A 10,693-nucleotide genomic window follows, 5' to 3' on the forward strand; every position below is an offset into this window, starting at 1 on the left:
GCGTTTTCTCCCTACCTCCCTATGACAATCGGTGCAAGTGGATATTCTCCCTCCTCTAAGACACTCAATTAAAAAGCAAAGTATTCATTCCCATCTTGATGCAGATTTCAGTGGACAGAAACCAAGCAGTGTTTGTCCAGAATAGGCAGGCATTCACAGTGCAGCTCTGTAGCTTACAGTAAAGAACATGCCTCTTCCACCCATCCTTCAGAAGTGCCACAGTAATTTATCCGACTAGATAGGATGGCATAGCTTGCTCCCCTAGAAAATTCTGAATTCAGTTCTGGCTGTGTCCGTGAGCAGCACCACTTCACGGAGGCGCTGCAGAGATCTCATCTTCCTGTTTGCACAGCAGAGAGTGAGCCGGTCATGGCTTCGGCTTGGAGCAACTCCTCTTTGGAAGCAGCGGGTGCACAAAGAGCCTCACGAGCATCTTTGTGTGCTGGGGTCGGAGGGTGCTTAGGAGGGCCCGCCCAGGCACAGCAGTTATCCGTGCCCTACCGCCTCCGGTGCAGAGGTGAAGTGCAGTGCGAAGGAAGCAGTGTACCAGTCAGACCAGCAGTGTGTGCACACACCACACGGGATGGGGGGCTGTGCTTTGGTGTGGCTTCTCTGCAGAATTTTAGGATGGATGTTTGCCCGTTTGTCTGAGTTCACTCTTCTCCCAAGGATGTGTCTGGTCAAATTTCCCAGGAGAGCAGCTGAACTTGATGATCTTGATGCGTTTCAGAGTCTGGCCAGCCCATCTGCGGGAACGGACTGGTAGAGCAAGGGGAGCAGTGCGACTGTGGCTACAGTGACCAGTGCAAAGAGGAATGTTGTTACGATGCAAACCAGCCAGAGGACAAGAAGTGCAAGCTGAGGCCGGGCAAGAGCTGCAGGTACCGAACCTGTCTTGGATTTTGCTGCTGGACTGCTTGCCAGTTGCTGCCCTTAAGCATTCGCCTAACCATTCATGGCTCTGAGGGGCAGTAGCTGCATCAGGAGTCAGGACACCCCTCCAGTTCTGAGCTGGAAAGGCGTTTTATCCATAAACCTATGGGTAAGCTTCGACCAGCTTCACTCTTCGGGAGTGCAGATTCTGTCATGGGACTTTATGGAAACCATCAGTCATCATTTCTGGCCCTACTTCAAGCTCTAAGAGCATGTGACATGAGAACTGCCTCAGCGAGAATCAGCGCCTGTAAACGTTTTTCCCAAGGCTGTGGATTGAACCCTTCCCCCCTGCCTCCATCCTCATCTACGCTTGGCCAGAGCATTTTTACCCCTGCTGGAAGGCCAGTAATATGGGCTGATTCCCTCGTTGTTGGCATTCCGGGGGCTGGAAAATGCATCTCTTCCACCTTGGTTTTACTGATGCTGCTTCCTGTCCTGTTGCTTTGGCACTACAAAAGCAGCTGCTTTTCATAAAAAGGAAGTGCTGTAAGTGAGCCGGATGGGCGAGTCTGGGAAGGCAGGTGCATGTGGTCTCCGTGCCTTGAATTTTTTAACACAGTTTCAACATTTTTTGAGTCTGACTGAAACTAAAGAGGGCCGGATCCAGTTGTTATAACAAGGTGATTAAGCACAGTGCTACTTCTTGGCTTTTTTCTGTGAACACTTATGGGTCAAGTAAGGTCCATGTGGTGGTGTATGAAATGGCGTCAGGCCCATCGCAGTGCACAACGTGTAAGCGTGCATACGTGTGACTGTAGTCAACCAAAGGCCTGTCGGTGTGACATGCTGCTTCCAATGCTTTTGTCCTCTGCAGCCCCAGCCAAGGCCCCTGTTGTACACCACTGTGCGACTTCAGGAAGGAAGGGGCAAAGTGTCGGAATGATTCTGAATGCGCAGAAGAAGGGAGATGCAACGGCACCTCTTCTTTCTGCCCAACGTCTGCAGCTAAGCCTAACTTGACCAACTGCAACAGAAACACGCAAGTTTGCATAAGTGGAGTAAGTCTTCTTTCTAGAGGTGCTGCAAAGAGATGGATGAGTTTTGGCATATGCACTGCTGGTCCAGGAAGAGAGCGTTTCTCCCACTGAATAAAGCAGGCCTTTCTTAATTTTCTCTAACCATTAGCTCCTATTGCCTTGTGCTAGCATAAACTTTCATAAACTTTGAAATGGTGCTTCATCGATAGGCTTTTACCTGGCCTCTGTTGGAAGTGAGTGAGTTCTTCCTGATGATCTGCCCTGCTTAATTTTGTTAACCTGAGAAAAGCACACAGGTTAACATAGAGTTCAAGGTTCCTATAATTTAGGTGCATCCATTTTCAAAGACCTTGCTTGTTTTCTGTTTAATCCTAAGGTGTTTTTGATATTCAATTAACTCAGACACCTGTGATGGTTTCCAGGGTGGGAAAAATTCAGCTTTCTGTCCTAAAAGTAGCAAGATCCACTATGCAGGGGGCCCAGATTCTTGTCAGTATGAATAGTTGTTAACGGTGAGCTTGGTTAAGTAAGGTGTATTTGGCTAAGAGTTGTCTGCTTCCTTCCTAGCAATGTTCCGGGTCTATCTGTGAGAAGTATGGTTTAGAAGAATGTACATGTGCCAGTACTGATGCAAAGGATGACAAAGAATTATGCCATGTCTGTTGCATGGAGAAAAGTAAGCTTTGACCAGTGACTAAGCACACCCCCCCCCCCTTTTCCATCTTGGGCCCTAAAATCCCTTTGGGCCACCCTGGTTCTGGCATTTCAGTCTCACGGGGCTCTCCCCTAACCAGGCCACTGCCCTGCATCCCCACAGCCGCTGAGTCCAGGGATCCGCGAGGAACGGCTCCTGCTGCCGCCACCATGATGCAGCGAAGGGCAGCAGCAAAACAAGCTGAACTTTCCCTTTCAAGCAAGGCCCCCTAGATGTAGTGTGTTGAGAGGAAAATTCCCTCAGGTCTCCCACAAGCCCATTTTTCGGTTTAAAGCAAGTAGCCTGCTTCCTGCATGGAAGGAGAAAAGGCAGTTTTTTCCCGCACCACATTTGCGGGAGCTGTCAAATAGACCAGGGAATGGAGACGTGCATGTGGTTCGGAGACCACCAGCTGCCTGCCCTGTCCTAATTCTTCCAGTACATGTGTGAAATGGTGGCTGTTGCTTGCTGTGCACTCTCTTTTATTGCTCTCTGTGAAGCCACATCCAGCCTTGAGTCACTCTTCTTTTTTTCCAGCACTTGCCGATTCATGTGCAAGCACAGGGTCTGCTCAGTGGAAGGACTACTTCAATTACAAAACTATTACGCTGCAGCCAGGATCCCCTTGTAATGATTTCAAAGGCTACTGTGATGTGTTCATGAGGTGCCGGTTGGTGGATGCTGACGGCCCCCTGGCCCGGCTGAAGAAGGCGATTTTCAATCCAAAGCTGTATGAAAACATTGCGGAATGGATAGTGGTAAGCTTACATCAGGAAATCTCTCGTGCCTCCAGGTGTGATATTAAAAGAGGGCTTTGTTAGTTTCCTTGAGGTTTGTATATTCCCAAAAACCCCTTAGTTTAGGTGATATTCCAGGGAGAGACAGCTACCTGAAGGTGTTTAGATACCTGGATATATAGCTTTTAAAAAACATGCTTGGAATACATAGCTATATTTTCTACTTTTCGGAGCCATTGTAGCAGCTGTGTAAACTTAAATGTAAGGGGTGCAGTGCCTGTGAGCGGCAGCGGCGGCTGGGGCTACGCCTTGTGCAGTAAGCCACACATGGTGCTGTCTTGATAGTGCGTTGCCAGAGGAAGACACATGTTCTGCTCTTGACCAGAGTCAGAGTTGACGGGCGAGGGGGGCGGGGTTGGGGCCCAGATACATTGCTGCAACAATCCGGTTGCTTTTACCTTCAGCAGATCCTCCCCTCCCCTTTCCTGTCCGGTGTCACAGCATGTGAGTGCACGCAAAACGGACTTTAATGATCTGTAAACAGGAGGGGTCCTTCTCCACTGTTTTCTGCCCTTTTCCTGTGTTGCTGTTTGTCATAATTTCTCCTTCCGGAGAGCACAGGCAAGCTAGCAGTGCTGCCGCTGGCGCAACCTACCGAGCATTGCATTGTGCCGTGCAGTTGCTCCCGCCCACGCCGACACACCAGTTTTGGGTAGTTTCACTAGTGCAGCCTTGCCTCATTTTTCCATTTGAGCTTGTCTCTTTCCAGTATGGTGGTTTGACACTTCTGCATAAATAAGAGGGAAGCCCCCTTTTCCAAACTCGTGGTAGTTTATTTTTTTGCAAAATAATTTCATTAATGTATGGAGGAATGCTCTTGAGCTTGACTTCAATTCAAATCGAGTTAAAGGCAGAAAGCGTATTGGAGGTATTTTTAACAACAATTAGATTGCAATGCAATGCAAGCGAACCATTAGCAGTCTGTGAATTGCTTTGCGGCAGCCTTCAGTCTGCCTTGACAGCTCCCTTTCATGGTGGTGCTGTGGGGATTGAGGGTGGCAGGAGCTACTTCCGAAAAGCTCCCTTCCCCGTGCCAACTGTGCCGCCCCATGGGCAGGTGCCGTGCTGCGGGCAGAATTGCTGAGCTTGTTTTCATCACTCTCCCGTTCCCCACCCCACATTTGCCCCGCTTGCTTGAGTTCTTTTTTAGTACAGTGGCTGCATTTTATGCTTTTACAGAAGGACAGCTCTGGTCAGCTGTCCCCCTTCCTACGTGGGGCAGATTTGTCCACTGATGTTGCAGGCATAACAGCTATGGGGTGCTCTGGGGCAGTCCATCCATCCACCTGTGGGCAGTGCTGGGATCCTGTCACAGTTCTGTCACACTCGAGGGGGGTCCTTGGGAGGGTGGGCACAGACCCGTGCTCAGTGCACACTCTCCGGGGTCCTGGAGCCTCGTTCATGGAGCCTCCCTCAGTGTTCCAGACAGCAAGCCATGGCTTTGTTCAGCACTTTTGCGACATGGTGGAGCTGTGCATCATGGATTTGGAGTCATCTGTTTTTTAAATGGTCCTTGCATTTTTCATGGAATTTCAGGCACACTGGTGGGCTGTGCTGCTCATGGGGATTGCCCTGATCATGTTGATGGCTGGCTTCATTAAGATATGCAGTGTACACACCCCGAGCAGCAATCCGAAGCTGCCACCACCCAAACCGCTTCCAGGTACGTGCTTTCACGCTGCGACAAATGCACATCCTCTTCCGAACTTCGGGAAAATGTGGCCGGCACTGTGGAAGCAAGGGGCTGAGTGCACTGCAGCACCTGCTTGTAGATATGTGCTGTGCCTTGGGTACCAAGCAGGCCTGCCAGGGCTCCAGACTGTCGCACACCCTCTCCAGCTGCCGGTTGCCTGGAGATTTCCCGTCTGTTGTACAGTTCTCCCCTATGGCACAGTGCTGCGTTGCCTCCCCTCAAGCTTTGTTACTGGCAGGAAGCGTTCTGCAAAAATGTATTTCAGTCTCCAGCTTGAAGAGCTTTGGACACCCTGCTGTACATAGAAGAGAAAAACTTGTAAAAACATGAAGTGTCACCTTGTTGGCCTGGTAAGCTAATGCTCTGTCCCAGGTTGTCAGAGCTTTGTGGGCTCGAAACGGGTGGCCTTCCTGGCTCCTGCTTGCGCAGTCCTGGAGTGCAGGTATGATGGTGTGACCAGTCACAGCTGTCACTCCTGCCACCCCTCAGCCTGCATTCTGAGCCTAGAGAGATTCCAGGAGCTGTTGGCTGCCTGCCTGTTTGGCATTAACCAAGTGATTCTCTTTCCCTGGTAAAAGCTGCTGCTACCTTCCCTCTATAAATTGTTTTTGAAAGACATAATTTAAAACACTGTTTCCCTATCTTTCCTGCATTTTTCAAGGGTAGCCCCTGTAAATGAAACAGATTTGTATATAATGTGCACCCACCACATGTCAAACACACCTGGCTGGAGAAAAACAGATGTCTGAAGCCAGCCTGCAGCCTGTGGCGCGATCATTCTTTCTGTCTACCTTAGTGCTGCGTTAAACTAATGAATCTTGTATAATCACTTGAGAATACAAGGGAAGGAAACACAGGTCTTCCACACCAGTGTGCAGGGTCGTGTTCATACGTGGTTTGTGATGGATCTTAGGCCCTTATTAGAACATGTCCAGTGTGAAAAATACCTGGCCCCAAAGCTCAGTAGTCAAAAGCTTAAGGGTTTGGTTGCAGTGGCAGCGCAGGCGGAAAGCTGGAATGTCAGAGCAGAGTCCTGACAAATGGCAGCATGTCCACCCCCCGCACATACACTTTGTGATTCCTTAAGCCCAGCCAATCATGGGCTTCTCGTTCCTTGAAGCTGCAGCTTGTTCCCTGATTTGGCCTCTCCCCCAGTTCAGAAGTGCGTCCCCCAGCTGGGGACTGTGAGGGTTGTGCACAATATTGGCAAAGGCCTGGCCCCTCTCCTTTCCATGCCCACCCTGGACCATGTTGCCATGTGAGGAGGCGGCTTCCCCCGGCTTAGTGCTCATGGGCTCTCAGCACAGCACCGGCCCAAAAGGCCTGCCCAGAGGAGCAAGGGGGCACACCTGCGGACCACAATGCGCATGCCCGCAGTTGACCACCCAGTCGCAGACACACACCCACGTCTGCCCCGCCACCCGTATCACATTGCCCCCCCCCCCCCAGGCTTCTCACCACCCCACAAAGTGACCTGCTTCCACTTCCACGCTCATCCTGGCACTTGAGCGTGAAGTCCTGGTTTCCAGTTGCCCACCAACCTTACTTAAGAACGCCTCTAGTAGGGGGTGAGAAATTGGTGGCCCTACGGCTTCCATCAGACCTGCTGGTGGAGAGGGAGGACGGGATTGCAAGCTCAGCCAAAAGAGCCGCTGTTGTTGCCCTTCGCCCACCCCTGCTCTGCCTAGGTCCACACGGGACCCTGCAGCCTTCTTGAGAAGCAGTCCAAGCCTCTCTGGTGGTGCTTGCAGCCCTCACCTTGTTCCGAATTGTCCCAGCTGCCGAGGAAACATTAAGCTGAATGTTCTCAAAGCTACTGGAAGCAGCGGGTGGTGTTGTGTTGCCGGCCCCAGTCAGTCGCCTGTCGTGCATATGGCACCTTGCTGCCGCAGGATGGAGCGAGAATCTGGGGGGGTTGAAGAGGAGTAGATGGGAGAACTGGTGAGGCAGAGCTGTGCTGGGAGGCGCAGCTTCTTTGCAGAGAGGCTGGTCCTTGGGCGCTTGCTGGGGAGCTCTTGCTCACCCCAGGCGATGGCACCTTTGCCTTGCAGCCAGCTTGAGTGCCGGGACTGGGAGGAGGCAGGATGTAGGGGATGGGGACGGAGATGGGGATGGGGGTGATGGTGGGGGCAAGCTCTTGGCTGCCCTGGCAGGAAGGATGCATTGTTTAGTCCTCTTTCTCTGCAGGCACTTTGAAGCGAAGGAGGCCGCCCCAGACGGCTCAGCCCGCCCCCCGCCAGAGGCCCCGAGAGAGCTACCAGATGGGACACATGAGACGTTAAGTGCTGGTTTTTGCCTTGGTTCTTCCTAGTGCCTACAGTGGGAAAATTTCACTCCAAAGAAAACCTATATTAAGTCGTTGTCCCTGGTCTAACTTTCAACTCGAATGCAGAAGAAGAAGAAAGGCAAGACATGAGGTTCTCGAGACAAGTGGAGAAGTTTGAGGATTGTGGCGCCCTGTTCCGAAGAGAACCAGCTGACCCTGAAGCAGATTTTTAACCGTCCTAAGCACCATGTTTTTCTTCCCCCTCAGCTCTTCGTTGTTGCCTTTTCTTCGCTGGCAGGCAAACGCGGCTGTCATGAAACTTCTTCACACAGATTAAAGTATATATTTTTCAACTGTCAAGGCTAGGAAGCTAGACCGCCTCAACATTGGAGACGTTGCTTTGCCAATGTACATAAATGATTATATGCAGACGTTGTATTTCTAATGTACACCCGTACTTCTGTGTGCAATTGTAAAACAAGAGAATTGCAATATGGATGTTTCTTTGTATTATAAACCTTTTACGCTCTTAATGAAAAATTACTGTTTAATTGACATACTCAGGATAACAGAGGTTGATGGTGTATAAAGGTCCAGGATTCTGTAATGCTTTATGCAGGAATTGTGAATCACATCAAATCCTTTTTTATGTATCTATATTATGGTCAGAATTTCTGATAACGCACGCTCAGACTGCAAAACACAGACAGCTCCTCCTGCCCAAGGCCCACCAGAATGAATGACGCTTGGCTCTGACCCACGGGCTTGTGCAGGGGCCCTTCCCTCTGGACAGTGCTCGTCCGCTTCGTATTCCGCCATTGCTGTCCCGGGAGAGCACGTGCCAGGAGGTCCCACAATCCGTAAGGTTTTTTTTATGTGAAATGTCTTGTCTTCTGAGAGCTCAGCTTAAGTATTTTCAAAAAAGAATAAAATCTTTGCCTATTCTTCTGTTAAATGATCATTTTTGTCATGCTTTGGTAGAAAGATATGTCTTATATTTTTCTCAAAAGAGTGCAGGTGGCTCTCTTGATGCTCTGATAGTCTTAATGTGTGGTAATTAAGTTCCCAATTCTCACAAATTTGGGAGAAATAAAAGGCTGTGTTTAATTTTTGTTTTTACCTTAATCAGCATTTGGGTGAGGTTTCAACAAGATGCTGTTTTTAAGGATAACCACTGAGACAAGGCTGAATGCCGTGGCAGCCACTGTAGCTGTTCTGATTGTCGGGCGGGCGGGCGGAGGGGGGGCAGCCATGAAAGGCACTTAGAGGAGCAGGGAGCTCAAACAGCACAATGGCCCAAAGTTTTTATTAAAAAGTGTATAGAATTGGCCTTTTTAAAAAAGACAGAAAGAAAAGCAATGTTGTAATATGCTTAACTGCTATGCAGGAAATGGAAGAGGGCATTATTCAAGCTTGTGATACGCTGCTTCTGTTTTTCCAAAAGCACCAAGCTAATTAGGAAACAAATGGCTGTAAAAAAAAATTATATTTCTGGCTTTGCTTAGCAATCAGATTTTGTCAAGGGTTTGGCCAGGGTGGTTTGGTTTTTTTTGTCTTGTTTTTGTTTTCGTTTTTTTCCAAGAGTATAAGGTTTACACACGCATTCTCAATGTGACGCAAGCCAGCCAGCAAGGCCAAAAATGTTAAAAGAATATAATGGGATCTCTTCCTTGTAAAACTTGTACAGTATGTGGTGACTTTTTCAAAATACAGCTTTTTTGTACATGGTTTAGAGACAAATTTTGTACATGAAACCCCCAGACCAATAGATTATAAATAATTCTGAAGGATCTTAACTAGTTAGAAATTTACGTAGTTGCTTTTAAACCATTTTAAAATATATTTGGGGTGGTTCTGTTTCTTTCTTCAGACTGTGCAAAGACTGGAACCTAGGTTTGCATTTCCCCATTGGTGACTTCTGTTCTGCAAGAGTTCTTAGTAACTTCTTGAGTGTGGTATATCTTGGAACATGTAAATCCTTTGCTTGTAACGTTATCCTGTGGCTAGGGTGTTTGGCAGAGAGCTGGCTACCCTGTTTTATTTTGGGTCTAAGTTTAATGTTTTCTGCAAAGAAAAAGTGCACTGAACTCTCCACTACAAGTCAAGATGTGGTAAAATTTAAAAATATCAAGAAAATTGCGATCAAATACTACTGTCAGTTTAATGTCCACTGTGTTTTATACAATATCTTTTTGTTCACTTTGGAAATTTTTACTAAAAGTTGCAAAAAAAAAGTATCGTGCAAACAAATGTAAGGAAGTTTTTTGAAACTTGAAATGCATTAATAAATAGATCTGATGAAATCATTCTGGAAGTTGAGTTGTATTTCTAACCATTTGTTTCTGCCCATCTTTTCTGCAAGAAGGGGTGCGGTAGTTCTTTGGAGCTTGTTTTGTTGTGCTGAGACTCGGAGAGGGCTGCAGTTGCTGCCATGGAAAGGCTTGCTGCAGGCTTCCTCGTGATTTCCTCTCTGCATACTTGTGTTGGGGGGTGTTATTTGGCAGGAGCAAACAAATTGTACAGCTAGTTCTGCTACTGAGGTGAGAAGCGATTGACCTCTCTATTAGATGTCAACACCTGCATTTCATGGGCCAAACTGATCTTGCATTGGATAGGGTGGAATGCAGAGAAAAAGTGGTATTCTCAGCAATCCTAGTCAGTGTAATTGAAATAGTGCTTTGAATCTGGCTACTGCTGAACAAAGCAAATTTTACTGCTTGTGCCACTGTCAAGGATGGCTGGGCAGTGGGCACACCGGTCAATTTGCCCTCACCTTCCACATGAATTGCTCTCAAAAATAGGAATTAGCATCTTGTCTAGAGTCGTGTAAATGTCAATCCACATCTTCTCTCATATTTATGGTGAAGACAGAAGAGTGTTGTACCTAACGGACGCTTTGTTTTCAAACTCCATGTTCTTTTTTATTTCCAGCATTGGCATCACTGCAAAGAACATGAAATTGTACCGCTGCAAACGTGGCCTAAAGTGCTCCATAAGATACTGTGAAATACGCTTGAGCAACAGAGTGCGTACTTGATAAACATCTGTGCATCTTTCTGAAAGGTAGCAATTAACATTTATTTATTTATTATTAGAGTTCTATCCCATTCTTGCACCAAATGGTATGCTTTTGCAAATATTCAACCACTTCATGTTTTGTTCCCTTGTTCTCTCTGTTAAATATCTTTCCATGTATATTTCTACAGTGTTATTTAGTCAAGTGTGGTGGGAGAACCATTTGAATAATGGTTGAATTTCCACTGCCAGAAAGGATGAGCTTCAACAAGAAAGTACTTTGAATTTTAAAAAACCATTAATGTATGTATGTTA

At 47.7% G+C, this 10,693-nt stretch overlaps 1 protein-coding gene across 2 annotated transcripts in view; it reads left to right on the plus strand.

Moving 5' to 3' along the window:
* Positions 1-9,669, plus strand: part of ADAM10 (ADAM metallopeptidase domain 10) — a 36,306-nt gene extending 26,637 nt beyond the window's left edge. For both annotated transcript variants that reach the window (XM_044438666.1, XM_044438667.1), the window contains exons 11-16: positions 731-881; positions 1,751-1,934; positions 2,481-2,589; positions 3,145-3,365; positions 4,941-5,067; positions 7,285-9,669. In XM_044438666.1, coding sequence (XP_044294601.1) covers positions 731-881; positions 1,751-1,934; positions 2,481-2,589; positions 3,145-3,365; positions 4,941-5,067; positions 7,285-7,379 — 887 coding nt within the window. In that variant the 3' untranslated portion in view covers positions 7,380-9,669. The remainder of the gene's footprint in view (positions 1-730; positions 882-1,750; positions 1,935-2,480; positions 2,590-3,144; positions 3,366-4,940; positions 5,068-7,284) is intronic.
* The last annotated feature ends 1,024 nt before the right edge of the window (positions 9,670-10,693 follow it).

This window comes from Varanus komodoensis, unplaced genomic scaffold, assembly GCF_004798865.1.
Source record: "Varanus komodoensis strain SLA01 unplaced genomic scaffold, ASM479886v1 scaffold33, whole genome shotgun sequence".
Lineage (NCBI taxonomy): Eukaryota > Metazoa > Chordata > Lepidosauria > Squamata > Varanidae > Varanus > Varanus komodoensis.